Source organism: Aedes aegypti, chromosome 1 (assembly GCF_002204515.2).
Source record: "Aedes aegypti strain LVP_AGWG chromosome 1, AaegL5.0 Primary Assembly, whole genome shotgun sequence".
Taxonomy (NCBI): domain Eukaryota; kingdom Metazoa; phylum Arthropoda; class Insecta; order Diptera; family Culicidae; genus Aedes; species Aedes aegypti.
In genome coordinates, this window is record NC_035107.1 from 146,637,871 (window position 1) to 146,655,445 (window position 17,575).

The window sequence follows — 17,575 nt, forward strand, 5'->3', positions numbered from 1 at the left end:
AAATAAGGCTGGATAATGAGGAAAAATGTCATTGTTTCTCATTGAAATTTAGTGTTTTTCATCAAATTCTACGTGCATTTCGGTAATCCCGGGATTCCCGGGATGTCAGTACTAATTTCCCAGGAAACGGGAAAACCCGAAATTTGTCAAATCCCGGGATTATTTGTCCCGGGATGGACCTCCGCCGCCTTCTCGCATGCGTAATCGACGTGGCTCATTGTGCCAAATGTCCATTTGGGAACATTCCAATTCAAAATCCCGGCAGTAATTCGCCAAGATATTCACCTTGTCAGATATCCGCTAAAAATCGTTGCAGAAATTACCTAAGATCACTATGACGAGCATCAGTCGAAAATCTTACCAAAAATGGTTTGATGGTTTGAATGAAAACAAGGAGATTTTTTTTGTTTTCAGTCCTACAATTGCCACGGTCCTGAATTTTTTTTTCCGAGGATCTCGCCAGGGAGGTAAAAAAAATCTACCAAGAAGAAATCGCATATATTAGCCAGGAATTTTCCATGGATATCTCAAGTAAAAATCTTAGTTTAATTTTCAAGTTCACAATGAATAAAATTAGAATGAATGCGGCTTTCAATATCTTAATGAAAATATTTTAGCAACACTAATTGAAATTTCTAACAAATTGCAAAAAATGTTGTTTTGTACCTTTGCTTTTAAATTTTGATCTTCATTAGGTATACATTTCTTACTAAAGAAGAGTCAGTGGTTTGCGAAAATGGATAAAATTATAAAAATAGATCTACTGCGTTTGGCATAATAGGCTAAACAGCTATTGAATGCCATTTGGCATACTCCCCATTTGGCATAATTGTCAAACACATTGAATTCGATCAAATTCCTTCCATTAAGCAAATAATTGTTGATAAACTTCTCGCAATCGTTGTAAGTTATTGATTGGACATACTTCTAATACTCAATTTTTCAATTTTTGAAATTTCATCATATATAAATTCCGGGGCCATTATGTGTCCGGGATATTATAGCGCAGTTTCAACAAATATGTACCTACCGCCAAAGATATGCCATGGTATCTGAAAAAAATAAATAAAATAAGGAACATGATATTTTATGAAGCATTCTATAATCCCGGATATTACTGTACTACTGCAGTATCTTTCTTTTCAAATAATGTCAAACGACTATTATGCCAAATGACTGTATGGCAAATAGCATTATGCCAAACGGGGTAGACCCAATAAAAATGTCCCGCTTTGTAGTAAAACACATCTATAGGTGAATTCCAGCGAACAGGGACGGGGTTGTTGATCCAATAGCTACCGTGCACTGGCGATACTGGAGTAGCAACCACGGGCTCAAGCTCTATTGGTGAATTCCAGCGAACATTTTTTCGAAGAGAAGAAATTTTCTTCCATTACTCATCAGCAAGAAAATTGTCTTTTCTTCGAAGAAAATACGCGCCGGAATTTGCCTACTGTTTTTGTTTAAGCGGTACTTGCCGCATTTTCGCAGGGATTTCTCCAATTATATCTTGAAAAAGGTCCTTGAAAAAATCCTAGATAAATTCTTTGAGAAGTTCTTTCAGAAAATAATTCAAGTAGCGGCGAAATGCGTCCTTACGGTATATGTAATGTCTTAAATTTTCGGTAACTGTATTCTGTTGATGAACTATGTACAATGTGTTAAATTTCTATTGCAGTCATTGATCTTAAACCATCACACGTCAAGAAGCTCCTAGAAGATGGAGAGGAATCCAAAATGCGCCCTCCGCCGCTTCCGTTGGCTAAACTGTGGCCAATCTATGTTTCCAATCTGCCGTACACCGCTGATAAGCGCGACATCAGAGATTACTTCTCCAGCGTCGGTGGACATATCAAGTTTATCTTTTCGCCAAATATTCCAGCCTACAAGACCAGCCAAACTTCCATGGTGATGGCTGCATTGATCTATTATGCACGCCGCGAGCAGGCTACTGACGCTATCAAGGCTTTCAACGGCAAACACTTCCAGAACCGTTGCCTGCACGTGTTCCCAGGACGCAAGGACACTTACTTCAATCCGGAGACTTCGGTTCGCTTGGTTCGTTTGACAATTGGTAAGTTGATGGGATTTATTTAGAAATATGAAGTTCTGTAGTAAAGTATGTTCTGAAGTTTCTATTTTTAAGACAATCGATACCAACCCTGAGTAATTCATTTTTATGTTATTCCTTTATCCTTTTTATAGGTGTAACCGAGGAAAAATTGTTCGAGAAATTCCGCAAGTTTGGTTTCATCGAGTGCGTGGTCAAACGCAATCGTAACACCGCGCTCATTGAATTCCGCGACAAAGAGGTCTGCGACAAGGTTCTCCAGCTTCCCGACAGCGAGAAACCCGTCCGCTGTGGTATCGAACCCTTGACGACAAAGGTCAATCGTAAAATTTTCAAAGAAAACGACGAGAAGATCTCCCTGGCTATGCAGGAAATCATCGACAAAAACCCGGCTGTCCTGGAGAACGTACAGTCGACAAGATTCAGCGGCCCACCACCGCTGAAGCGTGGACGATTCAACGGTCCCGATCCAAGTAAGTACCGATATTGTAGGACATCTGACCGAAACAAGGTTCACGTTCAAGCTACCTACATTTTGAGGTTGTTGTACCTCCCGTCCAAGATTTTTTTCCATGAGATAGGGGAACTTACGTATTGTCGGCAGCCTAAGCAGCTGAACTTTTAAGAGGGCAATTTTACGCAACAATAGAGCACAACGATTAGCAGGAGACTCCTGAACTACACTTGAGCACTCTTCATTTATTAATTATTATACACAAAATACTATTTTAATCTCTTAATCTTCTATTTTTCCTCACCAAAATCACGAGGCACTTGTTCTTTTATCGGCAATGCAATTACTATTGTCGGCAATAAAAATGATCACTTCGGCAATCCAAAACTGCGCAAAAACTAGTTTATGTATTGGTATCTTTTCATATTTGTTGACAAATCCTGAAATTAAACGTCACTCATTATGTTCGACTCGTTGAAAGGGCCAATGCAGAAAAATACAGACTACACTGATAACAGAATTGCAGTTAAAAATAAAATAGCAGAGAGTCAAATTGAATACACAACGCCACTAAATTTATGCAGACCAAGGCGCCGTCCACAAATTATGTAACGCGCTGGGGGGAGGGGGAGTAGGCTCAAACACAAAATTTATTTTTTCATGCAAAGACCGTTGCGAAGGGGGGAATGGTCGGAAATTGTACATTTTAACGTTATGTCATTAATGGACGCTGCCTAATTTCATTTATTTCATCGAATATTTTTTGTATTCAATCTAACTATGGCAGCATTTCGGCTGTAAAAATTGCCATGTCATGGTTATAAACTTGCAGCAAGTGCGAATCTAACCTAGAAGTTGCAGCGTGACGTCATGGTTAATTGATTCATAATATTGTGCTCTGCAAGAAAAATCCACGGAACACAATTATTGGATTACTTGAATTACAGAGTTGCGTTTGAACGGGTTACATGCATGCCCCTTTCCGCTACTCACACTACTGTTCATTAAGGTGCAGCTTATTTTTCAAAAGCTCTTAAAACCAAAAATTCTTGTACTCTTATGAATTCAAATCATATTAGAAGAGAAACCTCTAAATTTGAGCCAAAAATATTAAGATTTAGAGGAGGCGCGTCTTGAAGGTAAATTTTTAAGTTATAAAAAATGGCCTTTAGTGAAGTCGCCATAACTTCGGTAATTTCTAAACAATTTTGAAACTTTCAGCACCATATCTTAAAAATTAAATTTATGAAAACTTTGTAGAACATCAAATTTGTGTAAAATCAATAATAGTTTCAATAAAAAGTAGTTTACTCCAAATGTTTCCTCATTTTACTAAAAAAATATCTTTGTTTGACCATAACTTCATGAATACTCAACCGATTCCAATTATTTTAGCATGATAAGCTTCTATACTTAATTGTTTTCAAACTTTTCATATGCCATATTTCACTTAAAATATGTTCTGACCAAGTTATTCAAAAAAACTGCTCAAAACAGGATTTTTCAACGAAAAACGCCAGTTTTTTTGTCAGTTAAACAATATTTTAAAAGCTGAAACTGGTTTTTCTCATTTGTTAAACCTTTGAAAAGGACTTGTCAACAATTTTTGAATAATTTTGAAACAAAAACATTTTTGCTCATGTTGAAAAATATATGCACTACAGTAAGGACCCGATTTTGTCAGCCCCTCGATGAATTTAAGGCTGACAAAATGGGGAACCTGACAAAATCGGGTCATTTTATTTTGTTCCTGTTTTTCAAATTTTGACGTTTTACATGGTTACATGGAATTTTAAGAGGGCGATGGACATGGGCGTAGCTAGTTTGTTTTTATCAGGGGCTCCCCCCACCCTTATAATGGTAATATCGATTTTTAACACTTAATAAAAGGCATTGCCATTGCCCCCTCTGGCTTCACCCTTGCGTGCATGACATTGAACATCATCATCAATTTTAATGTAAACGTGGTAAAACCTGACGATAACAATTTTTTGACAAATTTAAAATAGGCTGACAAAATCGGGTCCATAAGCTGACAAAATCGGGGGCAGACAAAATCGGGGGCTGACAAAATCGGGTCAGTACTGTATTCAACTAGTTATTAAAACAAAATGCTTTATAGACACAAGTTTTATTGGAAATATGTATTTTTTGGCGAAAAAACTTAAATAATCCAAAGATATTCGATTTTTTCTTTATAAAATTATGTTTTTGTGTAGTTTTTGTTACAAAGCTAAGCCAAAACATTTTTTTAGAATAATGTGTTGTATAAACAGTATGGAAACAACTATGTTTTGCTTGAAAAACATGCACATACAAATATTTGAAATCGGTTGAGTATTTATGTTACAAAGCTAAGCCAAAACATTTTTTAGAATAATGTGTTGTATAAACAGTGTGGAAACAACTATGTTTTGCTTGAAAAACATGCACATAGAGTAAGGTGGGGCAAAAGTTCGACCTTAGTGGTATAATCAAAGTTTCAGGGAAAACAATAGCAGTTAAAACAAAACAAATAACCATACAGTGAACCTTCAACATACTGGCTATAATTTTGCTGAACAAACTTGTGTCAAAATATTTACCCATTTTTAGTTATAACAGTTTCAAAATTGATTGTCTTATTCGAACTTTTGCCCCACCGGTGGGGCAAGAGTTCGAATCTAGTGTGGGGCAAAAGTTCGCTGGCTAAAACACAAAATATCGACCCTTTTATGCCAGGCATACTTTACACCAGCCGTAAACTTACGTTTGACAAAAAATACACACTAAATTTTCATTAAAAAATTGCCCAAAACCGTATTAATTGTAATATACTTAAAAATAGCAGTTTTTCACAAAACTAAGTGAAAATGTAAAATTTTGGTGACAGTTTTCACACGATCAGATAAATTTAACTAAATTTGAAGATAATATGTGGATATTAGGCATTTTGCATATTTTTCCGTGATTTTATACATGGATCGAACTTTTGCCCCGCTGATTCGAACTTTTGCCCCACTACGGACCAAAAATTGTTTTCAAACATTTAAGCATAGCATAAGCATAGATGACCGTACAATTCGTAGTTGCTACTCCGTGATTGACCAGAACAATCGAAGTTGCACAGGGAATTAATGAATGGGGCTTGGGATTAGCTTACCATTCTTCAATGTGCACAAATCGAGAGCTCAAATTTAAAAGTCAATAACGGCGCCGGCCACGTCCTTACGGTCATCGGGGAAGGGAAGGCATGTTAGTGTGACTACCGTTGTTACTAGAGACCGAGATCACCTCTGCATCTCCACGGTTGTCATGGAGAGGATATTGGGTTAGTGGGATAAGGTAAAGATCTGGGAGTCACCAATGTTTGGTGATGCGAGCCATGATATAATCACGCCTAACCGGATTCGCGAAATAATTCGATAATCGCATTAAACGCCGAACAAGTGTTCGTCACTCGCCCACGCAAGAGCAAGCGACGCGATCAATAGATCAAACACTACTAGCGATCCGCGGCGCTTTTTCATTTCTCTGAGCGAACGACGCGCGACAAGTTTGATCCTGCCCCCATCGCCCGCCCCCGCAGGAGCAAGCGTCAAGGTCGAAGGATCAAACACTACTTACGAACCGATCACTTTTTCACCGCTTCACTACCGACGCGCGACATATTTGATCCTGCCCTCATCACCCGCTCCCGCAGGAGCCAGCGTCAAGGTGGAAGGATCAAACACTACTAACGAACCGATCACTTTTTCACCGCTTCACTACCGACGCGCGACATGTTTGATCCTGCCCTCATCACCCGCCCCAGCAGGAGCAAGTGTCAAGGTCGAAGGATCAAACACTACTCTATTCAAAAGATGTTTTTATTAATGACGAAAACTGAAAATTACATGTATATATTTTAAATTATATGAAACAGGAATAATGCCGACACTTGTAGTGACGAACTATACATAGTTTGTTTGAAAATTACATATGAGTATTACTGTGCATTTTGTCTCGATATGTTACAAGTTTTAAAAAATACGTCAACATTCACAATGTCGAACAATTCAAAAGATAATTTTTAATAACGTATAAAAGAGACAAATATATGTATATTGAAATTGTATAAGAAAAAAACATAATGCCGACACTTATAGTGACGAACCATACAAAGTTTGTTTTAAAATTACTTAAAAGTTACGCTTTCAAGAAAATATGTGTTATCACAAGAATGAAACGAACTCACCAGTTGGTAATCCATCCTCGACTGAACACAAAACTGATACTGACAGCAAAACTTCTTGGCGTCCCGAAAACAAACCGTCTTGCTTGTGCCTTCCAAATACCTACCCAGCAAGTCGCTCCAAAACAGAAAAAAAATCTTAGGAGCCGAAAACACGCGCGAAACCTTGAGCCAAATCTATCGGACGACGCAAAACCGAACTGTCCTGCTTGGGCTTCACGAAGCACTACCCAGCAAGACGCTTGAAAACAGGAAAAAAAAAATCTCCGGCGACGAAAACATGCGCGAAACCGTGAGCCAAATTTTTCGGACGACGCAAAACTGAACTGTCCTGCTTGGGCTTCACGAAGCACTACCCAGCAAGACGCTTGAAAACAGGAGAAAAAAAAATCTCCGGCGACGAAAACATGCGCGAAACCGTGATCCAAATCTATCGGACGACGCAAAACCGAACTGTCCTGCTTGGGCTTCACGAAGCACTCCAAAAATTGTTTTCAAACATTTATGCAAAAACTAATACACCCCAAAGCAACCTTATGATAGGCCTAGAAACGCCCTTGCATAAACTATTGAAAAAGATTTTATCTTCAATTGGTTCCATGCAACGAAAGTTTGACCAAAAATTACAATATTCACGTCGAAAAACAACAAATAGCCATAACTTTTCCAAATCTCAATCGATTTTTATGATATTGGGATTGAAAGTCTCTTACTTGAATAGCATTCGAGCCACCATAACATTTATAAGATTTGTTTTGAATTGAGCTAGAAATCTTAAAAAGAAACTCTTACCCCACTCGAACTTTTGCCTCACTTTACTCTACAAATATTTGAAATCGGTTGAGTATTTATGAATTTATGGTCAAACAAATATGATTTTTTTTTTGGTAAAGTGAAAAAAAAATCGAAAAAACTACTTTTAACAAGAAATTGTTTCGATTTAAGTCAAATTTAATGTTCAACAAAGTTTTCATAAATTTAATTTTGAAAATAATGATGCTAAAAGTTTCAGAATTAGTTAGAAATAACGGAAGTAATGGTGACTACACTGAAGGCCATTTTTTATAACTTGAAAATTCGCCTTCAAGACGCTTGCGCCACCCCTAAATCTTAATATTTTTGGCGCAAACTTTGAGGTTTCTCTTCTAATATGATTTGAATTCATAAGAGCACACGAATTTTTGGTTTTGAGAACTTTTGAAAAATAAGCCACACCCTAGTGTCTATGCGCAAAAAATCGCTAAAAGGTAACGCAAAATTGGAAATTCTAAAGGTTTTTTTTTTCGTTTTTTTTTTTACTTTCATCCCAAGTAACAATTCCACAGCAATTTGGCATTCGAGTGAATTTATTAATGTTTTAAGACAGTAACGTGAATGCTATGATAGCTAGAGGCGACATTTAACGTTGCTAGAATGTCAAATTTTGTAAGTCAGCTCTTGATTATTTTCAAAACCTTTTAGAGACAAACTATAAAGTTAAAATTTTGTGGCTACAGAACCAGCTTTATTGCAGCATAGAATACCTCATTTAAACTGCTAGTGGAGGCTGAGTGACACTGATTTGTGACGGCTATGATAAAAGATTGATATAATACACCTTGTTGCCATAAAAGCTGCTTTTAAACTGATTGACTTGCACTTTAATCTTGATAACTTACCTTATTGATACATCTTGGATCAATATTTGGGCACTTCAAACTCATTGCAATGGCTTGCGAACACTTATTCCTGACGGAAAAAACGACGAACTAATGTTCGTTTTAATTTTTTCGTATATATTCTTCATAATAGCATACCCAAACAGCAAACTTTGTTGAATGCTGCTTGGTTACCATAAAAAGCGAAAATAAAAGCTGAATCATCTTCAATCAGCATTTTTTTAAGCAATTTTACATCTGCAAATGCCGAATCATAACAGTGCACCCTTATTTGTGCATTTATGATGGCAAGACAGCATTTGTTGATGATAATCAATCAATTATGGTTCCTCCATTTTAATTTCACTTCGGTTACCACAATTTCACTTTTTCAAATAATATTATCTCCATGAATTCGCTCATCAGATGCTATGGTGTGATGATTAAACTGACTGAATATAATTTAAAGCACAATTACTGCCCACTCAAACTAAGAAATGTTCAATTCTTCACCTGGCGGTTCATTTTAGCAAATACTAAATAACTAGAAATATGCCACTTTCAGAGGGGGCACTGGCAAATTTACTTCTTTCTCATCACATTTCACAGTAAATCTCACTCGGCACTAAAGATTTGGGTACTATATTCAAATAAAAAGCACTACGAAATAATCTATCACAGCCGTGTTTTCAATCTATTTTTCTTTTGTTTACGTTGGAATAAATCGACGTTATGATAAAATCATTTTCAAGATAAAGTGACATTCATCTAGAACAGGTGGCCTCAAAATAGCTACCATAAATGCTATTTTGCTTTATTCGTGTGACATAATTATACACTTCATAGCCTCTTTCAGAGTGGGCCAACTAGTCACGTTCTAATCTACAAGAGGTTTTGGGGGATGCGATGAAGACAACAGTGCCTTGACCATGGTTTTATAGCCGTTTATTTATAGCAGCCTGGAAGTAATTCGTAAAACTAAAATTGTTACTTGGGATATTATTCTCAGTGTATGAGAAAATCAAAATTGGTTCTTTGCAAATCAATTCACTTGTGATTTGACACAAATACATTATCCTCTGATTGCCTGTAGAACAACACGAGTGTTGCCAAAATAGTTAACCTATTGAAAGACGATATTTTATATGTTTCTCACAAGGGAAGGTCACGATGGTGTTACACGGGGTTTTCAACCGGACTATTTTTGTTAGATTCTACATATCGAAATATGAAAAACCCCAAAGCCTTTTGGGTGATGGACCAGTGGTGTAGCCAGGAGGGACTCTTTCAGGGGCAATTTTGTACGTATATTATATTATTAAAATAATTGGAAATTTAACAAAAATATTTTTTTTATATCTATTGTGATGGAAGAGAACAGAATTTACATTAATGTATGTTTAAAATGTATTTTCTATGCCATAGGCGCAATCGGGATGGGTTTAGTATTGGTATACTATTAAAATAAAATCAAATTTGTTTTGGTGTCCATATTCCATCTCAGTTACGCCAATGGCATGGAAAATACATATTAAGTATACATTAATGTCAATTCTGTTCTCTACCATCACAATAAATACTAAAAAATATTTTTGTCAAATTTCCAATTAGCTCAATAATATAATATACGTCCAAATTGCCCCTATAAGAGGCCCTCCTGGCTACACCACTGGTCCATCACCCGAAAGGCTTTGGGGTTTTTCATATTTCGACATGTAGAATTTAACAAAAATAGTCTCGTTGAAAACCCCGTGTAACACCATCGTGACCTTCCCTTGTCAGTATATTGAAGTTTATGCGCTACAATCTTCAGATGAGGAAAGTATTGGAAGGCCCAATAATTACTAATGCATGTTTTGTTGCCTAATTCCAATGAATTAATTAGTTGTGTTCGATTTTTTCAATGAATTTAAAATGTGAATAAAAAACACACCGCAATTGAATATGGTTTTCTGGCAACCTATTCCCGTAATAGTGATTGCCGAGGAAAGCAAAGTGCATTAATTTTAATTTGTGATTTGAAGCATAAAAAATCAGTATTTTCGAGTGCTTTGTAGACGAATCAAAAGTTTAATAGTGCATAAGTGATCGGTGCGTAGCTTTTGTGACAAATTGGTATTGGAGCGGAGAATTGGACGTTTCAAAGTGGTGAGTTTTTCTTAAGCTGTTTTTGTGTTGTTTTATTCGGCAGCTCACAAATGACGATATTTCGTAAGCATATATTTCATTCCATGATTAAACCCATGTTAGGTATATAATATTTTTGTGAAAGATGAGGTTTACATGGAAGATTATAGTTCAAGGAATATATTGAGTACATTGAAGGTAACTCTTGTTCCGTAAATAAATTTTAACAAGGACGATAAGTGAGTGCTGACACCGTCCTTTTTCTGCATGCTTTGAGCAGAGTTGTACCATCACCAGATAGTGGTTGAAGTCAACATTATCGCCACCAACTGTACGAAAAATAATGGTAAAACTAATGTAGATTTCGAAATATTACCAAAAAACAAAAAGTGTCCGGGCATAGAGGACTTCCCTCTAATTTGTGAATGAACGTATCATTTTTTGTTATGGTTTCTTCCAGACCCATAATGCACCAGAAAAAAAAACAAATTTTACGAATATCAGCAATAAAATATTGTATTTCGTTTTTGTTTGTATCAACATTTTAAAAACCATTTCGATACGATACAAATTAAACTGCCATCGAACGGCTATCACACTTATTCGATCGGAACTTGTACGGCTGATAAATTCGTAGTCGGATTGTAACAAAACGATCAATTATCTTATTACGTATATCGTTGCATTTTTCATCGAAAATGTTCTTCATCGAAATTAGTTTGGATTCAATATAGTTATTTTCTTGCATTAAATTAGCTACATTATCTCGAAATATTGTTTTAAGAGCAACGAAAAACATATACGTTGGTTCTATTACATACAACAAAGCTAATCCAGTGTAATCTTTATGAACGGTGTACTTTGTATTTAAAAAAAAGGGCATTCACTAATGTAGGGAGAAAAACACGTCTCACAAACAACGTGAATCACATACCGTAAAGTGCCGTAATTCAGCGCAGTTAAGGAATAAAACGATTCAAATTGTTCACTAAAAAAAAGTATTGCTTCAATAAAAAAGCTTTATGAGTGGATCGCTAGCAAATCCATTTTAGATTATGGGAAAAATATAAACTAGACTGTATTCATAATTTAAAATTGAGATTTTTTTGAAACAGTTCACTTGTAGAAATTGCCTAATTCCGCGCACTTTTGAAACGCTTTCCCATATTCCGCGCAGAAGAACGCCTAATTCCGCGCACTCGCGAAGCAATCAAATTATCATTAATTTCAATGTAAGGCAGAATTCATTCATTACGTAACGCTGAAATAGAACATTTACAACCCCCTCTACCCTCCATAATACTTTTTGTATGAAAAAAAAAGTAAATTTTTGTATGAGACGTTTAGTTATATTTCTTATATTTTTATGACCATCACATGAAACAAAGATAAACATTTGTTATGGTCTTTTCATTAACGTGGCATTGATACTTGTGAATTTCATACAAGGGAATGTGGGGCAGTTTGGAGACCTTAAGGAAATTCGATATAAGTGCAGAAAATATTATAGAATTATCAGTTCTTTGTACTATTTCCAACAATGTTTAGATCCGCACGATTTCCGTTGTCCTATAAAGTTCACGAATGAATGAATGATTTTTCAAAATTTGTAAGTTTTCGTGTCGATTTTTTATCGATGGGATGTTATGAGCATTCTATTTTAGATTGTGAAATTATCTCATAGAATCATGTAATTTAATTATTTTGTTCACTCAACTGGAAAGTAATTAGTGTTCAAAAACACTCTTTGCAAAAGATTAAATTTTAAAGAACATTTCCGCTCATTTTCCAGTAGCCCGCTCACACTGAAAAAATGATAAGTTTACACAACGTAAATTTGAAAACTTTAGCCGCTATACAATTGAAATCGACAAATAGAATCATACTGTGGACATAGTTTGTGTATTTACTCAAATTACCTTACTTTTTGAACTTGTGAGCGGACTACTGGAACATGAGCGGATACTGGTAAAAACGTTGATGGTATTTCGAGTATAATTTATTCATTTTTCTATTACTTTAGAAAACTGACTTATAACATACATATTGCTTAATTTCCTTGCCAGCTTTGGAGTTGCATTTTACTTCTGTTGAAATTTCAAAAATTTATGCAGTTTTCAAGAGGTGCTCATTCCAATCCATTGGCGAAACCGCCCCGACTACCCCTATAGGTATTTGTATTCTGCATTGTTCATGCAACACAAGAACCAGTTCGCATTATTGCTTGGAATCGATATGTCTTAAACAATTCAATCAATTGTATCCGCTAATGCCACGGGTACCTGAAACTTAAATCTGATAAGCAAACTAGAAACCTCAGAAGATCCATAAAGTTTATCCATAAATTACGTCTCACAAAATATGACCATTTGCAATCTCTCTTCCCCGTATATCATACTTTTTGTTATTTGTGGTTCACAATCTTAAGTAAATTTTGTGTGCATAGATGTATAGACTCTCTCCTCTTGTGGTAAATTGTTTAGACAACAATTTTAAAATGTTTATGGGCTTTGGTCTTTGGATACACTTTTCCTCTCACCATGAATGACCACGTGGTTTCTGGACGGTCGCTTTTAGTTACCCTGTAAGGTAAGCTTTCCCGAGATTCTGCTTGCCCGTGAAACGTATTTATGCATGAAGACACTTTTCATTGAAATAGTTAGATGTGAAGACGAATATAGCATGTTTAACTTGTTTATTGTTCAGCGAAGAACAGTGCGCGGAATTAGGGCATTATAAAAAAAACGTGACCTAATTCCGCGCATTACTTTTTGGGATGAGACTCAATAATTATGCTAATATTTGATAAGATTTCATAGAAGCATCATGGAACATATCGGTAGCAAGTAGTTCCATAGAAAATTGCATAAAAAATAAAACATTTTCAATAAAAAATCGCTTTTGTTTTTGTCCTACAGTCTTAGCACGGACGCTAAGGAAATTAGAAAAATGGCGTCAACTTCGACGGGCCTCCACTGATTATTTTTTTACGCCGCGAAAAAATGCCTTATTTGCTTTTATTGATGATTCGAACTTATTCTAAATAGTAGTAGCATCAAATGGCATTGAAAGTTGTTGCAATATTGATGTGTATTTCCATATATAAATCGTTTTGTATGGAATGCGCGGAATTAGGCAATGCGCTGAATTAGGGCACTTTACGGTACTAAAAAGTTTTTCGAAACACTCAGAAGTATATAGCCGGCAATATGAAAGATAAAATTACGTTCTGAATTGTCGAATATTGCATCCTCAAAAATTTCCTCGTCGTTATGGTTGATGCCCTATTGTTAGAAATAAAATATTTAAGCTTAATTATTAGAATGTAGTAAATTTTTGTCTTATCACGCAAGCCTCGTTTGAATTTCCTGATATTTCTGTTGGATGAACATTTGTAGAGTCCCTTTTTTATTACGCTTTTGGTAAGGTTTAACAGCCAACTTCTGTCGTCTGTTCATAAGATGATGAAAGTATCTCTGCCATGAATTGAGATATCGTGAGTAATTTCAAACTGTCCTTGAATTGTAGCGCCGTAGGACGCTTTTGCTTGAATCTTATTAACGAAAACAGGTTTTCAACACAGTCCTGTGTGAACCGGCACGTTAATAAATATTGATAGCGTTTGTCGACCAAAAAATGTTTCTGCAATCGTAAAATGGAGTTTGTGCACAGAATAGATGCTGACTGTTCAACCTTGCTTTCGTGAATAAATCTGCAATAGGTACCATTTAAGGAAGGTCAATGTCTGATTATAAACATCAATATTTCGCATTCTAAGAGCTAAGTCTAAATGTCTCGATGTCATCAATTTAAACCATTTCCAGACACATTCAATACAATATGCTGTCGTTAGAAGTTCTGGTCTGTCAAGTTCTGCACTCATAAATCTCAGTGCTACCGCTACATCATGGTTCACTAGCTTATATGAAGTGCCCAAACTTCATTGCATCCAGTCGGTCTGTGTTTAAAAAATCCACGTCTCTGAAAGTCAGTCGAGATGCCATCTTGAGACCTTTGTTGGCTTCCAAATCGACCAGTTCTTTCAAGTGGAGAACGCTAGCTACATCCGTAACAGAGCCGTTTTCCTTGACAATTTCTTGAGGGAGTTAAACAAACTTGTTTTTACCCATCCTTGCATGCAGCTTTTTGAAAACATGGGTCACATCAGGGATAATTTCTATTTTGTCATTCGTTCGGATAAGATGTACTTGAGGTTGCTGTTCAACACTTCATTCTTTGAATGCTTAACGCCGAAATCGTTGCACATTCGAATGTTATTTGGTACACAGTCTGTTGTCACGAAGTGAACATTTAGCCTCAAATTTTCAGCACGTTGAATGACATCGACCACCAAAGATTTATGGAAATCTTCTGGAATCGTGTTTCCTGTAAAGTGATAGGCAACTATCTGTTTCCAACGACTGTGTATTCCGACCAACATCACTACTAATCCATGTGTGGCTTTTTGACCCGGAATCGTTGCGTTTCCAAACATCTTCTTATTGTTATTGCAAAACGAAGGCTTTGATCTATCGACATTTCATAGAGGACAACGCCTCAGTCACGATTATTAGCAGACATACTTCCTACCTTGCTTCGCAATAGCTCAAAGATTTCATTTGATTTATTTATTTATTTGGTACTGATCAACAGGCTGATTTAACCCTAATGATCCAATAATTTATTACTATATAACAACATAATCGTGTAAACATCAAGCATAATGAAACAACATAGTGAAACAACACATTTTAATGCACAATTGCCAATAATTCACGGTTCCCAGCAAGATTCGCGGTGTTCGAATTCCCTGAACAGCAATCCAGTCGGCCACGTCGATTCCATAATGGCTTTCCCTCTATGCTTCCAATCAATTCCAACTTTGAAAGAAACGTAACGTAGATTTTCAAGGTTGCCGCTACGTGGTACCAATCGGATTACTTCGGGTTTATCGTTAGTTTCTAATGAATGCTTTACCATTTCACCTATGGCATCTGTAGAAACATGTTTCGCAACTTTTGTGAAGAATAGCCAAAATTTTTGAGACCCAGTTGAAATCTCGGCTTTTGAAACCCTTTGCAAGTGAGCAGTATCTTTCGAATGCAGCGAAAAATTTCTTCCACGACACGTAGAAGGGACATCTACGGTGTTGTCATTGGTATTCTGGTCACCGTTGAACGATTGCTTCAATTCGGCGAAGCACTGTTTCATTGTAGCAAATTCAGACTGTAATGCAAACGCTCCCTTAGTGGAGGTAGTTGTGTTTTGACATGTTTCGCACTAATTTATGGCTATGTGATATTTTGCTATGATGTACGATGCGAAAATAATACAAGTTATTGAAAAATATTCATGATATTTAACCGTTAAACTATTTAAAACAATTATTTTGCTTAAATTTTTTGCTCCTTTGCACCTATAGTGGTGCATCGGTACCCATAGTGGGAGGTCCCATAAGAAATCAATGGATTGCGCCACTAAAGGAACCATTCTTAACCTTCCAGTCGTCGCGCGGTTTGCCACCGTCAGAACCACCACGCTGCTGTGTTGTACAAAATACAACAGCGCGACGACTGAAGTGTTAAAACATACCTCCACTAAAGAAACAGTGTTCCTATTATTGGTGCAAGGCTTTTTACAGGGAAATTTCAAATGAATCGTGATTTTTATACATTTGAATGATAGAAGGATTTGAAATCTATCGACTGATACATTAAAATCATCATGTATTTGATGATTTTATCAACCGTGGTTTAGCGGTTTTCCCTTAGGTGCACCACTAATGGTACATTTGCCCTAGTTGGCTCACGGTGCGTTCAATATTGCCTGCGTTTTAATCATGATCTCGTACTGTTACATCGAAATTGAGCGCTGTTTACAAAACAAAGCGAGACAATTGTCGCACAACCATAGTACATTGTTGAATTCGACGCATACTCGCAGCTGATACGGGTTCATGTCTATCCGTCGGATTGAATTTCTCTCTTCAGCAAATTTCTTTATCATAGTTTGATGAATGAGTTTTTTACTTTAGGATAACAAGTTTGTACTTACATTACAGTACTAGCGTGTTTGGAACAAATCTCAAAAATTTCTCCATAGTAAATTCCCATATAAACTTACATTGCCTTTGGGCCACCTTTTAAATCACCACCTAGAAAGCTGAAAATTTCACAGAACACAATGTTCTAAGAGCTTTTCACGATAAATGAACAGTAATATGCACAACACTCACTCAAAGGCAAACGATCACCAAACCACTTTCGTGTAGTATGCCTGTATCGAAATGTACGTGCTCTAGCGTTGTTGCTGGGTGCGAATTGATGGTAAAGGATAATGCATCTTGTTCCGAAGGAAGTTGTAACCCTTAGTACTACACGCGAAACGCAATTCGAAACTGTTCACCATCGCTTCGTGTGACCATTTTGAACACGCGTCAGATCACCACGTAACAATCTTACTTGCTCTGGGTCGAATATTTTTGAAGCGGCTTCGTCTCTAACAACATTCGATGTATTTCTATTGAAGCGCTTCGATTTTTGTCGAAGAAATCTGATACATAGTTTTATTTTTTTGAGCTGTTTGTGTTCTCAAACGGCGAAAAGTTCTAAACGAGCCTAAAATAAAAAAAAAAAAGAGATACGTCAAAAATACACTTAACGGGAAAATTACTTTGGACTAGATCGTGCGTATCTACTTTTCCAGCGTTTTGTTTGGTAAGATTTTTGACTAACTTGATTCCCGATGGAATCAGCTGTTAACGTCGTTTCGATAGACTTATTAAACCTACTGTAGTGGGCCAAAGACTCCAATGCGATCGTAGGATCTGATAACACAGTCACATTATTGTCATTGTGATCCTGTAGTGCAACATTTTTATGTGAATAATATCATCAAACAAACAATTATAAACTTACTTACCAGCAATTCATGATCCCTGCATGAACTTGCATTCAGATCAGGCACTTTTTCGTATACTGTTTCGTATACTCCGCCTGAATGGCTCCCGCTAATGTAAGTAACCTCCCTCCATCAGTGGAAATATATAAATCCGTTTCATAGCTAAAATGTAA

At 36.4% G+C, this 17,575-nt stretch overlaps 1 protein-coding gene across 1 annotated transcript in view; it reads left to right on the forward strand.

Moving 5' to 3' along the window:
• Positions 1 to 17,575, forward strand: part of LOC5576001 — a 38,609-nt gene that overhangs the window by 16,958 nt on the left and 4,076 nt on the right. The window contains exons 5-6 of the mRNA XM_001662295.2: positions 1,679 to 2,074; positions 2,206 to 2,544. Of these exons, the coding sequence (XP_001662345.2) occupies positions 1,679 to 2,074; positions 2,206 to 2,544 (735 nt within the window). The remainder of the gene's footprint in view (positions 1 to 1,678; positions 2,075 to 2,205; positions 2,545 to 17,575) is intronic.